Source organism: Natator depressus, chromosome 15 (assembly GCF_965152275.1).
Source record: "Natator depressus isolate rNatDep1 chromosome 15, rNatDep2.hap1, whole genome shotgun sequence".
NCBI lineage: Eukaryota > Metazoa > Chordata > Testudines > Cheloniidae > Natator > Natator depressus.
This window is the reverse complement of record NC_134248.1, coordinates 9,028,940-9,053,692: the sequence shown is the minus strand read 5'-3', so window position 1 is coordinate 9,053,692 and position 24,753 is coordinate 9,028,940. Positions and strand designations below refer to the sequence as shown.

The 24,753-nt window shown below is 48.7% G+C and overlaps 1 protein-coding gene across 3 annotated transcripts in view; it reads left to right on the top strand.

Annotated features, from left to right (window-relative positions):
* Positions 1-24,753, top strand: part of KSR2 (kinase suppressor of ras 2) — a 281,058-nt gene that overhangs the window by 148,226 nt on the left and 108,079 nt on the right. For all 3 annotated transcript variants that reach the window (XM_074973249.1, XM_074973250.1, XM_074973251.1), the window contains exons 6-10: positions 7,628-7,697; positions 11,432-11,515; positions 17,367-17,434; positions 17,608-17,706; positions 20,176-20,294. In XM_074973249.1, coding sequence (XP_074829350.1) covers positions 7,628-7,697; positions 11,432-11,515; positions 17,367-17,434; positions 17,608-17,706; positions 20,176-20,294 — 440 coding nt within the window. The remainder of the gene's footprint in view (positions 1-7,627; positions 7,698-11,431; positions 11,516-17,366; positions 17,435-17,607; positions 17,707-20,175; positions 20,295-24,753) is intronic.

The following is a 24,753-nucleotide window of genomic DNA, read 5'->3' as shown; positions in this document are numbered from 1 at the left end:
TAAGAATCAAGTCTGTGTACTTTTTCAGTTGTCTTAACAAACACTTGTCCTCTTCACTTAAGGATTCAATATAAATGCCTTCATTAGTCAACTTCTGGACTGAAGTCTTTGCTTCTTCCAGTACTTTTTCAGTGGATAGCTCGCTGATTGATCCAAAATGTAGCTTCTATTGCCGGACAAAGATCTACTGCTGTTGTAGCAGATGCCTGGATGGCATTGTTTCATGACCCAAGTGGTTTCAACAGTAGACTTACGAGAGAGAATTGCAGTAGTCTTCTCTGAATGTAGTAGCAAAAGTAATCCACCAGCCTCACTACTTAGATCCATCCCATCTTGGTAAATACTTTCCAAAGCCAGTAGTAATGGCTGGAGTAATTTTAAGACAACAGGCAAGGATCGCTCATGAGAAAGCCAGAGGGTTTCCCCAGGTTGGACTAATTTGAACTTCAGTCCCAGTGCATCTTCTGTATTTTCCAAGATATTCAGTCTTTTTGGACTCTTGCTGAAAAAAGAATACAATAAAGACACTAAATTTATAGCTTTTAAAATGTCTTTTGAAGAGTCTGCAGCTCGTACTAGGGCTAGTTGGAGAAGATGGCCTCTGCAGCGTGTATAGGAGAGACTAGAGTTACACTTTTCTCTGAGCAAAGCTTGTCTTCCACCATGTCTTCCAGAGAAGCTTGCAGCTCCATCAGATGCACAAGCAGCCATCTGTTTAGGGTCCAATTGACAAGCATTTAACTCTTCTAAGATGTGGGCTGTCACAGATGCAGCCAATAACTTGAACATCTAGAAATGCATGTACCGGCCTACCCCTGACATCAAGATAACTTACACAATGACTTAATGACCATTTCCACTGGTGCATTCATCAGCCATGTATGCAAATTTTTTGAATGTGGTGAGAGAGTTCTTCACTTTTTTCAGCTGTTGAGTCTTTCACTGTTGCACCACATGCATCTAGCCAGTCAGTTGAGTTTCTTGCAGAAAGATAGTGAGCATTTGTCTTGTTCGGAACCAGCGTTCAACTTCAGGATGAACAAGTGACAATGCACTTAACATTAGCCTCCAGTTTGTAGTGTGTGGCATCTCTTGCCTAAATAGAAAGTATGATGCCACAGCCATGTTTGTTTGCATGAACTGTGTTGTGTCTCCAAGGTTCTTAACAGCCTCATTTAAAACTCACCGGTGGTGTCCTTGGTCAGTGGAGACTCAGAGTTCAGAGGTGCTTTCACATGAGTTCACCTCCCAGGTGCGGGGCAAGAAGGCGCCTTGCTCATTCCTCCTGCTGCTCACTGTTCGCTCTGGCCACTGTTGTTCGTTGTGCCACCGTTCACTCCATCGCTCTGTTGCCAATGGCCCTGCACTGTCACCTTCTGCTGCCACCTGCCACTGTGACCTCTGCGAGTTGGTCTCTTGAGGTTCCACCCAGTCTCAGTGATTTCCGCTGAGCTCTCAGTGCGGGAACCTCGCTGCTAGTGCAGACTGGGCCATCTCTTCCACAGAAACCCACCATAGTAGAAACCCACCTGCTGTCCCACAACAGGTCTAAGTGCTTAGACGTGATTGTCAGTGATTTCAGCTGTAGTGGTCACTTAACACAACAAAAGGCTCCCTATGGAGCCTAATCAGCTCTGTCTTTAAACAGTGGAGAGAGGCAGGTCAAACAGTACTTGTGACTCAGGCAGACCATCAAGCAAAACACCTGTCCCCACCCTCTCTTGATGCCCTCAATCAGCAGAAGCTAAGTACAGTTCTACTGCCCTTTACTCCTACAATAAGAATAACATTTCATTACATTCAAGTAATTTGTAACCCAACATTCAAGCCCCCCATTCAAGTAATTTGTAACCCAACCCCAGCCAACATCTATCACTTGGGCAACACAGCTCTGTTTGCTGGATACCTTGGTAGATTAGGTGTGATTGTAAATTCAATCTGGTCCTGAAGCCTTTCCCCCCCAGCTCATCACTAGCTGCCAGGGAGAGCTCATTTAGACTTTGCTTACAAATCATCATTTGAAATTATTAGATTGGCCAACATCACCAAAATGAATGCACTCATGGTCATAAAAAAGAGCTGTATAAGGAAGCCAGTCTGTGTTCTTACTTCTCAAACCTTTTATACTTTTTCAGATACATATATTTTATCATTCACTTTATATGCTTTTAAAGTGTGCGTATTAATGTTTCTATTTCAATTCAAATTTCCAAACAATCACTAAATTGGCAACACTGCATGTAACTAGTTCACAAAACTGGGGGGTGTTGGGGAAATTTTGGGGGGGGGAAGGGTAAACACCCCCATGGGGGGTGTAGGGAAATCCCTGCATCCGTCCTGGTCACTGTGGGTTAGGGAAGCTCTTTGCTCAGGTGGTGCTCCAGAGGAAGGGATGGGCAGGAGCTGTGAAATTGACAATGAAGCCAGGCAGCTAGAGTCCAGCTGGCCCCTGTTCCTCTGGAGAGCTGGGAGGCTGGACCTACTACCAGCTGGGGCTAGAAGCCTAAGCAGCTTCCTGGCCCCACCCCCTGGCTCCCATATGGGAATATTGGCTATCTTGGGGGTGGGGAGGGGGGCTGCAGCCGGGACAGCTGGACCCCACACCCCAGGGGCGAGAAGCCCTGGGCGGCTTTCCCCCTGCTCCCGACGGGGAATGGGGAGCCAAGGTCAGGGTCCAGCGTGCTGGGAGCTCTGGAGCCTGTGGAGCAGCTGGGCTCCCAGCAGGGAGCTGCCAGGAGAGCTCTCAGACTGGGCTCTCAGCTCCCCACACTACCCCCTTAGGCTGGTGGAAGTCCTCCTGTTGAGGACACACACCACAACCCAAGGGAGGAAGTGTGGACGTGCACCACTGCAGTAGTTACTGTGGGCACTGTCATTCAACCTAATATATGTTGATTTAGATTTCTAGTGTAGAAATACCCTTAGATGACCAACCGCAAAGAAACAGCTCTAGGACAGCCCATACTCTGAAAACTATCCACACCATTACTTGATGGTTGCTTCTAAATCATGATTGTGCTGGAAGAAGCTGTATACTGGTCTGTGAGCTGAAGTACGGGGGGCAAGGGCCCGGTCCAATTCTCATAGAAGTCCAGGGGAGTCTTCCTCTGAATCATGCCCCAAATCCATAATAAATACTATTGGTAACGACTGTTTCCACCCCACTTGAGTGAAGCGTGTGGCAAGTTAGCGTTGCACAGGAAGTGGCATGTAAATGTAACCTTCAGGAGTAGCGTGTAATTAAAATACACCTCAGCCTGATATATTAAAATGGGATATGAAAGCAAACCAAGGTACTCACTGCTTATTGAAAGTATGTTTAGTGAGGGATTGGTTGGCATACTGAATAAACCGCTGGGATCGCAGCTGGGTTCTGGCTTGCAGCCCTAGATAAGTCTGGTGGTCTGGCCTTACGTCCATGATGGACAGCCTTTTGGCAGCAGAGAATCACTACTGGTTACTGTTTGTGCGTGGGAGTCTCTCAAACCGTTCGTCATTAGCAGGCCTGCCTCTGCAGTTGCACTTGCCAGAGCAGAGTGAGTGGCTCCCAGCCTTCTCCCTTTCCAAAAGCTAAAGTCGGAGGAAGCCTGACATCTGCTCCCCAGACTGAATGTCTTTCTCGGAGAGATGCTGTAGCTCAACCAGATATGAATCTGGCTGGAGGCAGGAATGACAGGGGAGGTTCTGTGGCCTGTTATGCAGGAGGTCAGACGGGATGACCTCTCACAGTTCAGGCAACTGCATCTATATTCCCCCTCCGTGGTCCAGCAAGAGCACCCACTCTAGGCTTGTCACCTTGCCTGGGCAGAGACCCATGCCTCTCTCCCTCCTGACCAGGGATTTTCTAGGCTGCACGGTTCCCTGCCTGCACTGCCATATCCCCAGCAAGTCAGACTGCCTAAACAGGCCAGTGTCTGTTCTCTTCTAAGGCTATGCACCGCTGTAACTGCCAGCCATTATAAGTTACCTCACAACCATTATAAGCAAGGACATTCATTCTTAAGGGGAAAGTATTACAGAGAAAACATATAAAGAACCATCAAAGTTCTTATACGCATGCTAAAAGCTTACCATGGGGTTGCATTAGGCAAAAGTCCTTCCAACCCTTCCCAGGAAGGATTTGGGGTCTCCTGTCTGCTGGCTCAGAACGAAGGCCCCAAATCAGTTTAAACTCTCAGGCTGTTTATTCAAAAGTTCCTTCTTTGTCTGTTGGTCTCTGGAGAATCCAGTTTGAACCAGTAGAGCCTCTCCATGTGGTGGTACCTCTCTGGAGGTATTACAACCAGAATGAATTTGCCTAATCATCCCTCACTGTTCTTCATTCCTGAAGGGCTGTAGTCACACTCCCCCCTGGAATTACATACAGTCCCTGGCCCACAATGATACATACACCTAATACAGTAAGATCTCCCAAAGATACAGCCATTTCCTGCACTATCTGTCTCAAGTCCCTTTTGGGTCTTTAAATCTATGGATCAGTTCAGTGCCAGCGCAGGGTCTGGGAGGGGAGGGAGCACATGTTCTTGCTCTCAGGAAAGCTGGCTAGGCCCTTGATACAGGTTTTAGAGCCACCTGGCTGCAGTGTCCTCTAAGGAGTGCGGCACTGCCAGGGAATAGCCAGGAAGTCCACCACTTTCATATTCTCTTCCACCTGGCTCCTCCCCCTGGACTCCTCAGTCTTTCTCTCAGTCTGTGTGGGCAAGAAGCACTTTCTCCTCACTCCCCTGCCACAATTCAGGGGATTCCTTGTTCTCCTCCTCCCAGCCCTCCTCCATTGCACCCTGTTGGCTCCAGGGGAGCTGCAGCTCTGAGCAGTGCCTGGCCCTTAGTTTGTCACTGGCTCGTTGCCCCTCGGTCTGCTAGGCCTGGTCCCTGATCCTCTGGTCTCGATCCTGCAACCAGACTTTCTTGGTTGCAGGCAGGGGTCTTCTCATACGGATCCAGCTGCAGGATTAGATACATAACCAACTCCATAGTCTTCCCCACCCAGGAGGGAAATTTTACACTGCCCATTCTAACCGTTCCTCCAACACCCCCAACTTGTTTGCATCAGAGAGGAAGTCAGTGGTTTGGGCCTGATTCTGCGCTTCCTGACATCACTACTAGTCCAGTGTAACACCAGAGACTTCAGTAGAATAACCACTCCTGATTTACACCAAGACAAGTAAGAAGAGAATGAGACCCTTTGTGTTTCAGGGGCTGATTGAAAGCCCATCAAAGTGAGTGGAAGGCTTTCCGTTGGTTTGATGGGCAATTAATCGGGCCAACTGTGTGTGTGTCTGCACTTTGCTGCGTCAGTGCATGACACAAACACTATGAACTTGATGGCTGGTTTGGCAATGACTTACCTACCCCAGCCATATCAGCCATCAAGGTGCTAAGGAACTTGTGTTTGATTTTCTTTACAGGCAGGGCTCCCACTATCCTCTCTCAGAAGGGGAAATACAAAAGAGGTCTCTTTTATTTGTAATCATGCTATTCTTGCCAGCAAGTTAAAGAAGTATGGGCTGGATGAATGGACTGTAAGGTGGATAGAAAGCTGGCTGGATCGTCGGGCTCAACGGGTAGTGATCAATGGCTTGATGTCTAGTTGGCAGCTGGTATCAAGTGGAGTGCCCCAGGAGTTGGTCCTGGGGCCAGTTTTGTTCAACATCTTCATTAATGATCTGGATGATTGGATGGATTGCACCCTCAGCAAGTTCATGGATGACACAAAGCTGGGGGAGAGGTAGATATGCTGGAGGGTAGGGATAGGGTCCAGAGTGACCTAGACAAATTAGAGAATTGGGCCAAAAGAAATCGGATGAGGTTTAACGAGGACAAGTGCAGAGTCCTGCACTTAGGACAGAAGAATCCCATGCACTGCTAGAGGCTGGGGACCGACTGGCTAAGCAGCAGTTCTGCAGAAAAGGACTTGGGGATTAGAGTGGAAGAGAAGCCGGATATGATTCAGCCGTGTGTCCTTGTTGCCAAGAAGGCCAATGGCATATTGGCCTGTATTAGTAGGAGCACTGCCAGCAGATCAAGGGAAATGATTATTTGGCACTGGTGAGGCCACATCTGGAGTACTGCGTCCAGTTTTGGGGGCCTCCCACTACAGAAGGGATGTGGACAAATTGGAGAGTGCCCAGCGGAGGGCAACGAAAATGATTAGAGAGCTGGGGCACATGATTTATGAGGATAGGCTGAGAGAACTGGGCTTATTTAATCTGCAGAAGAGAAGAGTGGGGGAGATTTGATAGCAGCCTTCAACTACCTGAAGTGGGGTTCCAGAGAGGATGGAGCTCGGCTGTTCTCAGTGGTGGCAGATGATAGAACAAGGAGCAATGGTCTCAAGTTGCAGTGGGGGAGGTCTAGGTTGGATATTAGGAAAAAACTATTTCACTAGGAGGGTGGTGAAGCTCTGGAATGGGTTACCTAGGGAGGTGGTGGAATCTCCTTCCTTAGAGGTTTTTAAGACCTGGCTTGTCAAACCCCTGGCTGCGATGATTTAGTTGGGGTTGGTCCTGCTTTGAGCAGGGGAGTGGACTAGATGACCTTCTGAGGTCTCTTCTAACCCTAATCTTCTATGATTTGAACAGTAGTTAAATTGGCTCTAAGAGGTTGACAGCTGGCTTTTTGTTAAGATAGAGATACAGTCACAAGGATGTGATACCTTATTAATAAACTCTGAGTTGCCGATTAGGCTTCATCTTCCCTTTCTTGTTTGGAAATCATTAACTGTCTCTAACAGACTTGTGTTTCCAGCTGCCCAGAGACTGTGAGTGTGCTGGATTGAATGTATCTTGGAAGAATAATCAACTGGTGCAAGTGCGTGCGTTCGTTCGTTCTCTCTCTCTGGGTGAAACCCCTCATGCCTGTGCAAAACTAGTTACTTATTGATCTTGTTTGATTATTGTGAGTGGAGGGGAGAAGAAGCTGCCTCCTTAGCTGAGTTAAAGAGTTGACCCTGCGGTACTTGCTTAGGGGCTAGGGAAATGAAGTCCGTAGGAGTTCTGCCTGGGTAAATGAAGTGCAGGAGTGGGCTGCAAATGGTAGAAAGCAAATAACTCTGGATCTTTCTGACCTGTAAAATTAGCAATAAAAGGTGTGGGGGCAGGACAGGGTTTTCTCCCACCCCATGGTGGCTGAGAATGCATGCACTTACATGCTTTCCCAAGTAGGGATGCAATGTCCTTTACCTTTCAGATGTGACCAGTCTCTGAGCATGAAGGTTGAGGGCTATTGCTAAGCTTTTGAGGAAATGCTTGCACCCCACCTCCACCCCCACGCCCAGACCAGGTCTTCAGTGCGATTTGGGCTATGCTGGTTTGGGGACAAAGGCCCCTTTTTTTATTTTTATTTTTTTTTCTCTCATGCTGACTGGTTACAATTGGAGCCCTGTGCGGATACAAAACTTGTGTCCACATCTGATCCGCAAACACGGTTCGCGGCTATCCACCTCTGCGGGTGCGGCTATCCACGGATATCCGCAGACTTGCAGGGCTCTCGTTATATCCCTGCGGTAATTGATGCTCCTCTCTCTTTGGTTGTAGTGCTCCTATATGCTCCTCTGTTCAGAGAGTAACATCTGGCCTTCCCCCTTATGAATCCTTGTTTGTTTCTGTTCTGTCTTCTCACCCTGCAGATACGCTGTCAGTGCCTCGCTGGTCCCCACAGATTCCCCGCCGTGATCTAGGAAACTCAATCAAACACAGGTACGGTATCGCTGAGAAGTGCCACACGAATCTGTCCTGGGAATTCACACTTGAACACAAGGTTCCTGTCGTGGCAGGCAACAGCCTTTCTATTCTGTAATACGTTCTATCCTATTCTCCGCAGCCCCTTGGCCCCCATTATGCAGGTCAGAGGCGTGCCCCTGGTATGTGTGTGTGTGAGAGAGAGCCTCACACCTGACACAGCAATTTATTTGCATTTGATTTTGACCCATGAACGAACTTCAAGACTGACCGCTGTGAAGGCTGAAAGCTGAGATCCAGAAAACGTGTGTAGCACATAGGAAGCCCAGTCATAGACTGAGAGCCCAGTGTGCTAGGTTCTGTACAAACATACTGAAAGACAGCCCCTGCCCCAAGGAATTGACACCAAGCAGAAAAGCTAACTCTCCCTAGGTAGCGCCATTCCAAAGGACACAGGGAAAGCAAGAGTAAGTCAGATGTGTAGCTGAAAAGCATGTGGTGGGAGGGGAGGGATTCGGAGTACTTTCCTATAGCAATCCAGCTTCAAGTCCTAACCATCTAGAATATTTTTCAGAGTGGTAGCCGTGTTCGTCTGTATCAGCAAAAAAACAGGAGTCCTTGTGGCACCTTAGAGACTAACAAATTTATTTGGGCATAAGGTTTCGTGGGCTAAAACTCACTTCATCATCAGATGCATGCAGTGGAAAATACAGTAGGAAGATAGATATACACAGAGAACATGAAGAAATGGGTGTTGCCATACCAACTGTAACAAGACTAATCAATTAAGGTGCACTGTTATCAGCAGGAGAAAAAAAACTTTTGCAGTGATAATCAGGGTGGCTCATTTCAAACAGTCGACAAGAAGGTGTGAGTAACAGTAGGGGGGAAATTAACATGGGGAAATAGTTTTTACTTTGTGTAATGACCCATCCACTCCCAGTCTTTATTCAAGCCTAATTTAATGGTGTCCCCTACTGTTACTCACACCTTCTTGTCAGCTGTTTGAAATGGGCCACCCTGATTTTCACTACAAAATTTTTTTTCTCCTGCTGATAATAGCACACCTTAATTGATTAGTCTTGTTACAGTTGGAGAAATGGGTATTGCCATACCATGTTCTCTGTGTATATCTATCTTCCTACTGTTTTTTTCACTCCATGCATCCGATGAAGTGGGTTTTAGCCCACGAAAGCGTATGCCCAAATAAATTTGTTAGTCTCTAAGGTGCCACAAGGACTCCTCATCTAGAATATTGTATTTCCAGATGGAGTGAAGGGGGAAAGGCATGAGCCCGCCCAGGAGACAAACATCTCTCACTGGCAGCAGATTTGCCAAGGCAGCTACAGTATCTAATCTGTTTGCGTCACTGCTTCACATGCAGAAGAGAAGCTGTTCATGCTAGAAGCCGCTGGCACTGTTTGGGGTTTCACACCAGCCCTGAATGGGAATCTCATTGCTGGGAACTTGCAGTCAGAGATCTCTCCCCTCCCAGCCTTACTGAGTAGGTAGCTGGGGGAGTTTTACATTTTGCTTTAGCACCCGGAGGCCCATGACATGTTCATGCCAGCCTGACTGCTTGGAGAGTCTGTCACACATCTCCTCTAAAATTGTGCCTGCTTGCCAGACCTCCGTGCTTCTTCCTCGAGTCCCATGGCAGCAGTAAGTGGCGGGCTGCCATAACGGAAATGCCCAGCAATCTATTAAGGTAGTGGGGATGATGAAGCAAAGGGAAAACTCGTCAGCTTCATCACCCTCTCCCTAAATGTCATGAAGCTAGATCATCAGCTCCTGCAAATCGGCACTACTCACGTGACGTCACAGCGGAGCCACTGTCCCCAGGCTCTAAGGCATGGATGAGGAAAAACCATCTGGTGGTCATAATGCCCTAGCGCACGCAAGCTTGCTGGCCAGGGGTTTGATGGGGTGAAACATGGAGCCCATTCAAGATGAATCTGTTCAACCACATTACTTAGACTGCACTAAACTCCCAGTTGCCAGCATGAAAGGGCATAAATGGGGCCACCCCAACGCTCTCTATCTCCAAACCAGAGAGAAAACTAGTCGCAGAGGGCAGAACACTTCTGAGCTGCTTCTCAGGGTGTGTAATTTACTGAGTTAAAACCTCTGACCCGGGCCAGGCCAGGAGCAATAAGGCCCATCATTTCTCTTTTTCCAACACAGAGCTGATGGGCAGGGAGGAGGGGGTGCGGAGGGATCCCCTTCTACTTCCAACATGTAGGTACAGTATTCTAGGGTCGAATTTCACTTCCATTTCAGCTGAGATGCAGTTTAGATAAGGCTTGAGCTGAGGTCGATAGAGATTGTCCGTGATCTGTGGCCTGCCACCCTGGAGTAAACTCCACACAAGCTGTTTGCTGCTTTTGTAGCTAGCATGAGAAAAAGGAATGGAAACTGCCCCACACTGGGGTGGGGTGATGTGCAGGAGCCCAGTTCAGCTGCAGGAAAGGAACGTGGCGCTAGGCTGTGGCTCGAGATGTGGGGGATTTCCAAATCTGAGCTTCTGCCTGTCCTCAGCCTGCAGCGAGGCCAACTCCTTTCCAGACCTCCTCGAGGGTGCTCACAGTTGTGTGCTTTACCTATCCAGTCGCTGTGAGTTATTTGTATACCGTGGGACCCCAGCAGTGATCGGAGCACCCTTGGCAGGCAGACGTTCCCCGCCCCAAAGAGCTTCCAATCCAGCTAGACCAGGCAAAGGGGCGAGGCCAGGGAGCTTTTTAATACCCATTTTACAGATGGGGACTGAGACACACAGATGAAGGGACTAGTTGGATTGCACAGGGAGTCCATGAGCTGGGAGCTGAAGCCTCTTCTGATTGCAGAGCCTTTGTGTTTTAAATTTTCATTCTATTTTTATTAACCTGTTAAAACCCTGGAAAATTATATGAAACATTTTGTTTGACTTGAAACAGTCGTGCCGTGTCTCTCCCCCCGGCCCCGCGACAATATTTTGGTAGGGCCACTGAACTGAAAACTCTGTTCCTGTCAGTCATCTTGGCTTTCACTCGTCTGAGCACCCTGCCTGGCCTGTACCTTTGGAGGGAGGGTGCTGCTAAATCCCAGCTGCTCAGCACGGTCCCATGTGTGCTTAGGATGAGCTTCTAGTGGGTTGACAAAGATCAAGATGAGCCCCGTCTGTTTAACACGGACTGACAAATTGACTACTGTGGCTGTGGCTAAGGGCAGATTAACATGAAAGAGGATCTAGTTTGTAATTGTCAATCTCCTTCATATTTCCCAGTTCCTTCTCCTTACTCCTTTGCTGAAGTCAATGTCTGTCAAATGCCATTTCCACCCTCGTTCAGCTGGGTGGCAAGGCCCGAGCTCTAGGGTCTGTCTGCACCGCAGTAAGACACCAGCGCGGGTGAATTTCAGAACCTGGGTCTGCAGATTTGGACTTACGAGGCTCATGCTGCGGCACTAAAAATAGCCCTGAAGATGTTCTCGCTCGGGCTCTGAAACCTGGCCTGGGGGTAGGTCTCGGAGCCGGAGATCCAGGCCAAGCGGGAACGTCTACCCTGCTACTTTTTGCACCAGGGCTGCTGCGGGAAACTCACTGCTCTGGTTTTTGTTTTGGCTTGACTGATCACTGTAACAGACTTAAACGCTGGTGCTGTGTGGAGGGGGCTAAAGCATAGAGGGTAGCGATGCTTATAAAGCATTTCTCCACCCAGGGTAGGGCACAGCAACCTTCTTTGTTCTTAACACTTATCTGATGTTTTCCTCTGCAGATTTTCCACCAAGTATTGGATGTCTCAGACATGCACCGTCTGTGGGAAAGGAATGTTGTTTGGATTAAAATGTAAAAACTGCAAGTACGTCACGGTTTCTAAGCTGGCTTTGTTGTTGCTTAATGTTGCAAAAGGAATGACTGGGCCGTCATCTCCTGAGCGCTCTGGGTGTGTTTTTTCTGAATGGGGCTCAGACGTCCCCAGGCCTGCCATTGTCTCCCCTCTCATCTGCATGAAAATTCTTTCCATGACTTTGAGATAAGCAAAACGCCCCTAATGGCTGAAGTCCTGAGTTCATCCACCAATGCCCTGCCCGTGCAAATCAATATCACTGCTCCTAGGTCGGGGGAGAAGTTAGTTCAGGTCCCCAGTCCGTTCAGCTCTCTCCTGAGCCTGCTGCTCAGAGTGGCTAAGTGTGAGGATGATTTTCAGGAGCTAAGGCGCCTGTCCATTACATGCTGACCTGAGACAGCAAGGGCAGTTCCCACTGAGCACCAAATGCCCCGTCTGCTCCGGCTGCATTTGCCTCACTCACAAGTTGCCTTTCTTTGCAGTTTGGAAGGTCAGGATTCCCCCCCCCCGGCGCGGATCTCCCCAGCTGGTTGCTGCAGCACCTGGCTGACACAGGGCCCAGCTGGTGCCTCTGTTGTAGCAGACTGCCATGCAGGGCAGGGCAGGATTCTGTAGGCCTAGCTGCTGTTTTAAACCCCATTGTGTGGTGCATTTTACGTGAGCTTTTCTATTTGATAACGAAGAACGTCCTGCCCCTTCAATGGCTAAACAAATCCAAAAGGGCTTCCTTTGCCCATGCCGGTTGAAGGTGCAAGGTGCTGCGTGTTTCAGCCGAAACCACTGCAAAAGCCTAAAATGTGGCTCACTTCAGCCAGGCTCCAGAGAGGCAGAGAACATAGCCCCCTAGTTCTCTCCTCTCTAAGCCACTTCCCAGGGAGCCAGACTCAGACCCTGCTTCCTCCAGCACATCCTCTTTCTAATGTGCCGGGCATGGAGCAAAGGAATGAACTCCTCCCTCCTCCCAACGAAAGAGCTGACCTTGCCCTGCTTCTCCACACATCCCTGCCCTCTGGGCTGGCAACAGTGGGGCCTTCCTTTAACCAGAGGGGAGAGAGGTAACCCCCATTCCCACCCCCTCCAGCAGGCATGTGTTTGTGGTTTTTTTTGTTTTTTTTTTTTTTGTAGGGTGCACAAAACATGGATTACAAAATTCTGGTAACATTGAATCAATTTAGGAGAGGGAGGGGGAGAAGAGCTGATTTAGAGAGAACTCTAATCCTTGCTCTAGTGGAAAGATTGCTTTGAAGGCTAGTAATTTGGGGCATCAGAGGATGGCTGACGAGACGTGTGCTCAGGTTCCTTGATTCTAGTGGCAGAGACCCCAGTGGTGTATTGTGCCCATAAACTCAGAGGGGAGGTAGGGGAAGGTCTAGGGCAGCAACTGGTCGGCATCTGGCTGATAACCTGTCCATTCCTGCTTTCTTTCCGGGAGACTCGGCCCATGGAGTCCCTTGGTTAAATTTGGCCTTCTGTTGTGTTACCTAGCAATAAATCAACTCCTGGCAGTAATTGTATTTGCTGTACAGCTCTGTGATTGAATCTGAAAGTACATTAGTAATGGATAACAGGGGTAATTTTATGCTTAGGAATAGCATGTGTAACAATGCAAGCCGAGAGAGAGGTAGTCCCAGTCTCCTGCTCTGGGGTGTAAAGCACACTTCCTGGAAGAATAGGAAGGAATTCTCTCCCCCCTCCCTGACATGCATGCTGCACAGCTGGGGAGATGCACTCTCTTCCTCTGAAGTTTCAGGTGTGTGTCACGGCTGGAGGAGGGATAAGCAGACCTGAGAGACTCATGGTTCTGACCAGTGTGGCAGACCTATGGTCTGTGTCCAGTTGATCTCTCTGTAGTGTCCTTTCACCCTAGTACAGAAAATCCACTCCGCTCTTAGGTGATGCCAGCCGAGCCCTTTGGCTGGACATTAAGCCAAGGGAAGTTGTACCTTCCATCTCACTGGGAGCCGCATCAGGCCCCAACTCCAAGGGCACTGTTGCAAGGTGCCAATCCCCTCCTGGGAGGTGTGTGCCCTCCACTCCCACTGACTGCGCAACTCACAGGATCAAGCCTTTTACACGCAGTTGGTCGCTCTGCGGTATCCCACCACCTCTTCCGTATCCCTCAAGTTTCCTTCTGCAGGGCGACGCTGAAGGATTTCCCAGCCCTCCTGCTCCCGTGCCTGGGGCGTTCCACTCGCCATCCTGTAACGCTTTCTCACACGGCGCCTTGGCAGCCGAGCGAACCAGGAGGTGAAACAGCTGTGCTCGCAGATGAGAGTAACTAAGATGAATTGTGCGTTACCCAGAGTGCGGTGTAGCTCAGAGCTTCGGATGCGTCTCGATTTATGGCACCATCGCTTTGAGTTGCCTTCTCTCTTTTATGACATCAGCAAAAATCTTACAAACTTGTGTTTATCTGAGAAGCTCATTGTGCTGTAGAGGATCCAAACAAACAAAAAAGTTGCAAAACGTGATTTAATGGAAATGGGCTGTTCTTCGAAGGCCACAAAGATGAGCAGGATTTAAAAGAATAGTGGGCCAGATTCTGATTTGTTACACCGTTCTGATTCTAGAGTAACCCTGCAGAAGTTACTCTGGATACCAGAGATATCATTTGCTTTTCTAAGGCTAGGGAATATGCTAAGTCACTGCTTTGTAACTGAGTCAATGCTAACTTCTTAATGGTATTTATTAACATTTTTATGTTAATAAAATATCAAGTTAGTACAAGGAGGGGAGGTTTAACCTGGTGCAATACATGATGATATTTTGCATAGTTAAAGCTGGATCCCAGTGTTCTAATAGTGACACTGCCAAGTACTTTTTGTAACCCCCCCCTTTTTTTGGTACACCTTTGTAATCCCTTGAGAATTAAATGTAATTCTCTGTTAATATTGTCCTGTCCAGCTTGACAAACCTCTCACCCCTCCCCTTTTGTGTGCAAGTGCGTTGAAATGGATCGTTCTGATTAACAGTGGCAGCTAACGTTGCTCCTTCTCACTGGCAGAAATGGACACACAGCTGAAGGAGGTTTGAGGGACCTGGGTTAGAACAGGGAGGACAGTGGGATTGGAACCCGCTGCTTTAAACAGCAGGGGGGTCTGAGGGGCATTGGCAAAGTGAGAGTAAACGAGAGGAGTGCAGAGCTGTATCTTGGGATTGAAATGCACTAGGTGGGAGGCTGTGTCTGCTTCTGTGTCAGCCTTGTACGAGCACTTAGAAAAAACCACATTAATTGTGGATTTTCACAAAAAACTAAATATTAACGAACTACTCCAGTTCCTCACCTTCTGCCTACCCAGCCAGCACTGGCACTGTTCTTCCCTGTAAAGAAGCAGGTTACCAAACAACCCACCCCCCAAAGCCTCCAATACTAAATTAATCCTTGGCTCTGCTTCTAGGAATCTTTGTGTAATGAAATCTAACACCATGAGGCTCCTGAATTTTCATTACCCAGCTCATTGACTTGTGGCCATTTGATGTATTTTTTTTTTTTAATTTTTTTATTCCCTTGACCCTGTTTCTTTTATAATATTGTTTTTTCCTTTGCTTTCCATGCGTGCGCACTGCGCGCTTATACAGCCCTCCTCTGCTCTGGCTCATGGGGGCAGAATGGGAGGCTGGGACTCTTACATTCTTAATTAGGACCCAGTGAAAAGGTTTTAGAGGCATAAGAGCCTGCTTATATCTATATGTCTGAACCAGGGGTGAAGCCCTCAGTAGACTCATATTCTCACCTGTGTTAAATAATAGAGGCTGCACAGAATATTAAATGAAACAATCCTAGCTTGAAATGGTCCAATCATTTCTGTTAAATGTCCTGGTAATAAAGCCATAAGGAACATTGCAGCGGCAGAGATAAATTGCAAAACAGAGGGAGGAAGAGCAGGGGGCTACCGAATTATTTCCCCTCTGCTGCCAGATGCTTTAATTAAGTGCAACCCAGCATTAGCTCTGGATAATATTCAGTAGGAAACAGCAAAGAGCTCTTGGCACAGAGTGTGGGTCTCTGCTCCCTTTGTCTCAGGCTAGATTGTCAGAAATGTTAGTTTCCGCAGCTCTGGGCAGTAATGAGATTGCTGGGTTTTCCTAGCAGTGGAAGGGTGCTTGGGCATCTCTTTCAATTCAGCATGGAGCCGCACTCAGCTGCGTGTTCCATGCAGGATCACAGTAGTGAGAGAACCAAGAGGCCCACTGGAATACTGGGTGGCTCTCCTTGCCAGGGTAGATTTAGTTCCCCTCTTGAATGATCTCCGAATACAAGCTGGGTTGGGCCAGATACATTCTTGGAAAAGCTCATGGTGAAAAAAGTCCAGATGGTGGAGGAAACTCTGTGGGTGACTGGCTAGGTATCGCTGCTACAGTGAGCTGGAAATGAGCCAATCCCCCAACATGGCACTAGGAGAGCACTGCATTGGAAGTGATCACCATTTTGGGTGAGAGGTGAATCAAGGCTTTAACCATTTGTGGCCTAGAGCCCGTGGAACTTTTCACAAAAGCCGGGAGGCAGCCCTAATTGAGTTACATTCCTCCTGCCTAAATTCCGTGGTTACTTTAACCAGCTGAAATTTCCCCCCCATCATAACCTGGGTAGTCAAGTGCCTTTAGAAGCTCCCTCCCTCCCAAAGGATTCACTTGACAGTTCAGGGGGGATGGTCCCAGCCAAATACATATGTCTGGGAGTCAGTTACTAATGAAGGGGAGCTGGGAGCGTGAGCAGAAGCACGTTAACCTACCGCATTACGGGGGAATCTCTGTAAAGCGGAGAATGGAAGCGTCCGAGAGCGCTTGGAGTGCTAGCCGGGGAGCTGCCCTCAAGCTGGCTTTGGAGACTGCGTTTGTGGATAGCTTAAAGTATGTGTTTTGCCATTTGCTCACTTTTCAGCTCCTCCAGCCCATGCCCCAAGTTGGTTGGGAGGGGGAAGGACAAATAGACCTTGTCTAGGTCTATATGTCTGAGTGGGGTGTCTGTGTCAGTAATCATGAGGTGACCCCGTTGCTTAGGCCCTGTGAAACAACCCTTTGGCTGTTAAACAGATGCCTGCATTTCTGTGATGGGCGAAATGATCCCGTTGCAGTTCTCCCAAACCCATGGCTATCTGAATGTGGTGTTTTTCTCCAGGATGTTCCGATCGTCAGAGTTGTACTGTATCCTTTACACCCCCACTCCCCTGCTCAGAGATGTTCAGAGGCAATAGGCATGATTCACCTGTATGGGACTGATGCATATTTTTCATCTCCTGCATGAGTTGGGTGGGGGAGTATTGACCCCCCAACAGCAAGCAGTGGCTATGCTGCAGCTGTCCTCTCCTGACGGCTGTTTTGGGGTGGGGAGTGGCTCCAACTCTGGCCAGGGTCCCATCGGAGCAGGTGGACTCTGAGATTTGCTAAACCAGTGCATCTCCTAGGGGCCCTGTCTCCTCTCTTCCCAGCCAGTGCCCCCTTGTTTCTGGGAGATGTACCTCCCACTGCCGCTACCTTCTGGAGACCCTTTCTACCACCTGTGACCTGCAGCCCCAGTTCCACCCCTGGACCTAGTACAGTGAAACAAGCCCCATCTTTGGGTGAAAGTTGCCAGAGGGGGGGGGGGTGCATCTTTTGAAGCAACAGCTGCAGGATCTGGTGGAGCCAGCAGGATGCCGCCAAGCCCTGGTGCTTGCCCAACACTGTTGAGCAGACAACGCCACATGAAACAAAAGCAACTTGGAAGTTAGCTTGAGTCACCACCATCCTGTCTGCAAAATTAATTTCTGCATTAAGGTTCCCTTGTTCTCAGCTGGCCCACGTGTGACAGTGCCTCCTCACGTCCGCCCAGGGACTGGGATGGATCCGCCTTCACATTTGTTTTTATTGCTTCTTCTCTTAGGCTAAAGTGCCACAACAAATGCACCAAAGAAGCCCCACCCTGTCACATACTGATCATCCACCGTGGAGGTAAGAACCCCTTTACTAGCTTTGGCTTCCTTGATGTTTTTGCCAGGTAAAATTTTTCAAAAGTGCCTAAGTGACTTAGGAGCCTGAACACCCATTGATAGCCAATGGGACTTAGGCTCCTACATCACATAGGCACTTTTGAAAATGTTACCGACCATCTTTTCCGCTTATAGGGAGACGAGCTGTCCGATGCGAGGCAGATTTGCATTCCAAACCACTTCCACCCACCCTCCCCCTGCCACCTTTTCTTTTCAGATTCCCCACAACTCGGGGTAAGTGCAACAGGTTTGAGCCTTTTGCTAACATTGAAAGCTGGCCTGGGTGGAAGTTTGGGACCCTAGATCTGCGGTGGCTCTGTTGATGCATGCGGGTCTCATTTCATTACATGAAACAGCAGCGTTAATGTCAGGCAATGGCACATTCAGATGCTAATTGTGCTATTGAAATTGTCTGCTTTCCTCTCCTCCAGGAGCGCAGTTCATAAATATGAAAAGGAACAGGGCACATTTACAAATCCAGAAGGGAGGCTTTGCACCACGAAGAGTTTTTCCTTTTCATTTGAATTCTGGCTACGTGCTCCCAGGGCAAAACGGGGGTGGTGGTGGTTTGAGATTACCTAGGGGGAATGCTGTAAATTAAATTAAAATAAATTGAAATAAAGATTCCAAAATATGCATATAATTTTAGATCTAATAAGGCCATTAGAATATGTTAAATACCAACTGATTATTAAAAACATATTCATTGAGAATAACCCTTTTTGCTATTTTTTAAAAAATAAGTTACTTACTGCACCTAACGAAGCCAGTCGTGCTCTGGAATCTAAAATTCAGAATGGGGCATCATCTGATTCAGAGGTGGTTCACTTCTTTTCACAGGTGGGCCGCCCTGAATAGTCACTGCAGTGGTAGTTCTGTACTGTGGCTGTTTGACTCAAACAGACCCTGCGGTTCTCTCTAGCTCCCAGACTGACTAACTGCCAATGCTGCCTAGCGTCTCCCAGAGTCCTGGCCTGGAGCAAGCAGTCTTGAAAGGGACTGATGATTACCCGCCCTGCCTCAGGGCTGCTTTGTCAACTTAGCTGCCCCTTCCAGTTGCTGGCTTTGCCCACCGTTTCTCATGCAACTTTTCGGCAGGTTATTTCCTTGTTGATTCTAGGCAGAGCTCCATCCTCTGTCCCCGTGAACTGTTGGCAGTAACCGAGAGCAGGGAAAAGCAGGTGACTGTGCTCATGTGGACTGCAGGCATGAGAACTCCAGCATCACAGCCAAGCACTGTCCTGGGAGATATTAGACCCTGCGGGGGGACGCATGTCAAAGTAGCATCATAGCATGTGTGAGGAGCCCTTCCCAGCGGAAGAGCTCTGGGTTGCTGCTCAATAATTCATCATCAAATCCAGCCTTGGGAAAACTACACCCAAGGGTCACGTGGAAGTAGGGAAGGGCTGTTCTGCTCCCTGTGGGAAAGGGGAGAAGCTTCTAAACATGGAGGCTGTGGGGGTCATAGTAAAGATAGGGTGGGGAGGAGCATACAGGTGTTGGGTACGATTGGCGAAAAGGGGTCGGAGACTGTCCTGAAACGGGAGTGAGGTCCCCATGCTAGGGCTCATCGGAGCAAGGGCCCAATTGCCTGCTCAGTTAAGACATGAGGATGGGATCCTGGAAACATGGGTGGTGGCAGGGCAGACGTTTGTATCAGGATGAAGCTCAAGACAGGGGCCTGGAAGATAGCCAGAGCCTAGGTCGTTTGTCTGCCTTGGCCACCCCTAGTCAAGCAATGGGAGAGGGTGGAGTGAGTCCTCCTTCTACAAGGGCTAGTGCTCACAGCAAGAAAGCAAAAGTTTTTTTTTTTTTTTTTTTTTTTTTTTTTTTTTTAGCAGTCAGAGAATAAACACTTCAGCTCCCCCTGACCCAGGGGCGGGGGGTGTGTGTGGAGCGTGACCTTCCCAGGCAAGGTGGCACGGGCCCATGAGAGGATGAGTAGAGGTTGAGTTTAACTCCTCCTTCTCTGCGGCTTCGAGTGCCCCTGTTACACGCAGCAGCAAGGCCCCGTTGTCTCCCTGCTGCAGGGCAGGAGGCATTCGACTGAAACGTGTGGAACCGGACGTATCGCAGAGACTCACACCGCAGACGGGAAAGAGGGGCTAGTCGTCATGGTGCAGAATTGCTAGTGGCGTGTGTAGTTTACAAATATTTACTCCTCTCTGGGTCAGGAGATGGTTCACATAAGCCACCTTCCGCACTGATGAAATTAGCCATGTGGTCAAAATAAACCAACTTGTTCCCCCTTGAGATGGGAGCTGCCTTCTTACAGGATGAAATTCACCCCGGGCACTACTTAAGTCCCACTTGAGCCCTTCGGCGTTGAGTCCGATTGGATCCTGAGTGTGTTCTGATTGGCTGAGGAAGTGGGTGGGAAGGAGTGTAGATACAATCTGGCTTCAGCTGGCGCATTGTGTTCCAAATGTCCCAGGTCATTATGGTCCCAAGGCGGGGCAATTGACAGTTTCAGGTGGATGGTTAAGCGGTATAGTGAAGAGGTTACTTTGGGGTTTAGCTCCGGTATTTTTAGAAATTCAAGAAGCAGAAACTGGATTGTCTTCAAGTGCAGGGCTCCTATGGAGAGCGACCTGTACTCAGATCTGAAGTGCTGTTTTAAAGCTTTGATCTCTCTCTCTCTCTCTCTCTCTCTCTCTCCCCCTTTTTTTTAAATTCCTTCCCCCATCTCCCTTCTTGATCCAGCAAGATTAGTCCGGACAGAATCTGTGCCGTGTGACATCAACAATCCTTTACGAAAGCCCCCCAGGTATTCCGACCTGCACGTCAGCCAGACCCTTCCCAAAACCAACAAAATCAGCAAGGTGAGGCATACCCTCCTCCTCCCATGGGCTGTGCAGTCCTCAGAGCCCTTCTCCATGTTGGTACATTGTGACTTATGCACAGGAACAAATGCAAATGTGAATCCCAGGCAATGAGCGAGACGTCAATGGCTTCAAGACACGCGGGGACATGGGTGGGGTTCCTTACCCCCTGCCTACCCTCTCCAAAAGGACCAGCAAGTAGTCGTGGTGCCTGGTGTTTATGGCATTAGAGTCATGGTCCGAGGTGAAACTAAGCCGGTACAGCGTACCAGTAAGAAAGTGGCTGCAGGTACGGACCAGTACATAGACAACGTTAAAGTGCTGTCGTGGCAGTGCTTTAAGCACTGTACTGGCAGGGCCGCTGATGGGGAGGGCAAAAGGGGCAGCTGCCCCGGGAATGACGATTGAAAAGGGCCCGGGGCTCCCAGCAGTGGCTGGAGCCCCAGGCCCTTTTTAAATTGTCGCCGGAGCCTTGGGCAGCGCGGGCCGGGCAGCGCTGAAGGACTGGTTGGGGGAGTCTGGCCCCAGTCCCGCCCGTGGGCCCAGAGCCACCCCCCACCTTGCCCAGGAGCCCAGCCGCCCTGCGTTCTGATAAGTCCTTTAGGTTACTTTCACTCCTGGTCATGGTTACTGTAATCTGTTGGGATATTGCAGTTGGGGAAGTAGGAAGCAGGCACAGACAAGCTGTTGAGAGACCATAGTCCTGCTTCTGTGCTAGTGACCTTAAATGCTGAATGGTGGCTGAGAAATACGGTCTCCAAGCAAGCTGCTTGTGAGAGTTTTCCAAGAGGCATGGGCAGCTGTTTAAGTGCAGTCATAAACTGGCCATTAAAAGTTGCCAAGTGTGTAATCCTAGTGGGTCGGCGCGTGTGAAGTTATACAAGAACTGTTCGGCCCTTCACAGTAGGGCAGCACTCCTTAGACAGAGTAGAATTTGGCCTATGCAATTCACTCCAGAGTACATCCAAGCAAGCCCCCGCCTTGAATTCTAGTGGATGCCAGGGGTGCAAGTGAGAGCAGAATTTGGCCCCAAATCTTTGGACTCTCACTCCTTATTGCTGTTACTTGGCCACTCTCTTGACTGGACCCAACTGTCATGTGCTGGGCCCCTTTGGGAAGGAAAACTGGTCTAGTGGTGGAAGCCCAGGACTTTGGGAGTCATGTGACCTGTGTTTCTATTCCTTGTTCTATCACTAACTCGCAGTGTGACCTCGGGCAAGTTACTTAACGTCTCTCTGCCTTGGTTTCCCCATCCATAACATAGGAATGCTGCTGATTTTCTACCTCCAAGGAGGGTTGTGAAGCTTAATTCATTTGCATAGAAGGCTCCATAAAATTCAACATGCTGTTACTGTTTGGCTCCTTTTTAGTTCTGGGGCAAGAATTTCTTGACCTATTTTCCACAGTAAAAGCAGTGACTCCCTCTGTCCTTATCCCTTACGGTATATCGCTCAATCCTCCTTCCATCAAAGTCTGTGGGAATGTTGCAGGTGGCCGTTGTCTGCCTGGAAGCATCACAAGTTAGTAGGTGTTAATCCTGATGGGAAATGTTGGTGTGCTTTGCTGACTGAGGGCCTGTTTACACGTTGAGCTATTGGGGAGGAGCTGTTTCTGAATAACTCCATAGCTGAACACCCTCCTTCTGGAACAAGTGTCCACACGAAGTTGTTCTGGGACAGCTGGAACTCAGGCAAGTGGTGCATTGCCTTACCTGGGTATAAGGGAGGTGGGAGGAGCTGTCTAGAGAAATGAAGAACCTAGTGTATGGATTGTGCAGTCCTCATGGAGGAAACTTTGGAACAGCCAAGCATGAGATTTCCCCTCGCCATCAGAAATACCCAGGAAAAGCTCTGACTATTACAGAGCACCCAATAGCACCACTTCCCAGGTGTGATTCTTCTGGAAGGAATGCGTGCACGATTGCTCCAGCACCAGGAGAGTGTTTGGAAGGGCAAGGGCATGTGACTAGTTTTAGGACCCAGTGGGTAGGTGCAGAGCTATTCTGCTGATTCACCTTGGCAGTTAGACCAGATGAGTGTCTGCAGCTCCACAACAGGGGTAGAAAGGACTGAGCATCTCCACGAGAAGAGAGAGCCAGAGGGAGGGACAGGATATCTGGCTTTTATAAATGCTTAAGTTTGCAAGTGCAGCCCTGCCTTAGGGCTCCAGTACTTTAGTTAAAATTGAAGGCAAATGCCAGGAAGTCTGTGTCTTCATGGGGGGGGGGGGGGAGTGTGTTCTTAGCTGGAGTTAGCTAAGCTAACACGTTAGGTCCAGTTTTCTTTTTGTTAACTCAGCCAGATAACTCAAATGAAAACTGCAGACTTCCTTGTCTTCCCTAGGATTTACCTGGTGTTAGCTTACCCATTTAAAGTGTCTATCATGCCAGCACCTCAGGGCACATTGGAAATAACACAAACATGAAATAGAACAAAATCAAAAACAGACAATAACACTTTCACAGTAATTAGGTCAATTGCTTTTTGGGGGCAACTGCATCAAATTACCAGCCTGAGTGACAGTTCAGATTTTCATGGCAGTACTCAGCTGCAATATTCTGCTCTCCTTTTAGGTCGTCTCTTCCACTGATATGGGAGTAAGAGGTCTTTATTTTTCAGAAGAGCGTGATATTAAGATCAGTCAGCGTGAGATGAATTTTGCCTCGTGTACCAGCTTGTGCCCACTGTTAAGAGCCGATGTAAAGAGCTGCACAATGGAAGCAATTTGTAGTGTAAAACAAATGTGTAGTGTATTGGTCCTATAAAGCCCAGAAACTATGCTAGACGTTCTTGAGCACCCTCTACAGCACCTTGAAGTCTTTAAACCATAATTTGAGGGCCTCAATAGCTCAGACATAGGTGAGAGGTTTATCGCAGGAGTGGGTGGGTGAAATTCTGTGGCCATTCAGGAGGTCAGACTAGATGATCATAATGGTCTCTTCTGACCTTAATATCTATGATAAGAACACACCTTTTTCTCCTAGCAGAGAAAAGGCAGTGACCTGGTGAGTGTGAGAACTCCAGCCAGGCATGAAACCACGGTCATAAACTTGACTACCCCAGCCCTGATGGGCTGCACTTACCTACCAAAGAATATGTCGTATGCACTCGCTTCTACATCTTCCTCTCTCCTGTCAGTGCTCCCACCCCTCTCCTCTGCCCCCAGTGGATTCCTTCATCTTCTGGCCTCTCCTCCGTAGCTTTAAGGGTCAGCCTGTCCTCTTAAGGATGGGCTCTTGTAGGTTGTGGTGTGAGTGCCACAGCATGAGGCTGACCTGCTTGGAGGTGAGGAGCTGCTGCTTATTCCTCGTGGCGAATGTTACCTTATGACAGGCCTGCTGGAACACAGTGAGTCCTTGGGAGCATAGTGTGAAAGAAGCACCAGCGAGCCACCTGTTGAGTACAGCCATGATACATACTGATCACAGCCTGCAAAGATCTCTGTAGGGCACCAAGGCTGCCTACCACACTTCATGCAGTAGTAATCGTGTGTACTTACAGATCACCCAGACAGGAATGAGTTAAATCCTACAACATGTGGTATGTAAGTATGTAAGTGGTATGTGGTATGTAAGTATGTAAGTGGTATGTAAGTATCACCTTTTCCATTTTTCAGAGAGCAAAATGGAGGTTGGGGCACAGGGGTTACGTTTACAAAGGCTGGTTCACGGGAGGCGCTTGGGTTCTGGGGTGTCTCATCTGAGATACTGTGGGCCTGACTTTCAGAAGAGCTGGGCACCTGCAACTCCCAGTGACTTCAGCTGGAGCGTGGGCTGTGCAGCACTTTGCAAAACAGGCTTAAAGAGTCTGACGCTGCACATGTGAAGGTCGGGAACCCTTCTGCAAATGTGAGGCTAAGTGACTTGCCCAAGAGGAGTGCACGGCATCGCCAGGAGTGGAGACCAGGAGTCCTGAATCCCTGAGATCTTGCTCCCTTAGAACATGAAATGGACGAAGCATTGGGAAAGGATGAGCCAGTCTTGACCATGGATTTACCTTTTATTATAGCTTACCTTTATTATAGCTCCCTCCTCGCCACCCTGCATTTCCTGCTACGGCTGTCACTTCCCCATGAAAGGGAAGAGGGAAAGTGAGCTCTCCCGGACTATTCAGCTGGGAGTTGAGCTTTGGTAAAGTGTCTTCCATCTGAGGATCTCAATCAGTAACAGAGCTTCCCAACAAGTGGCTTAACTACCATTAGCCTCTAGGGAACTAGGGCCTAGAGATCCGTGACTTGCTCAAGACCATGGAGTGAGTCAGAGTTGAACCTACAACCCAGATTCCCTAATGTGCTGCGGTAACTAGTAGGCTACACTGCCTGTCTGGCTGTATAATCTGATTATTCACAATGATCTTATGCGGCTTTAAAGGAGAGGCTCCAAATCCTGCCTCTTTGATCTGAAGAATAAACTTTTTGAGGTCAGGGCCAGATCCTGCTCCCCTCTAGGTCAGCAGCAAAA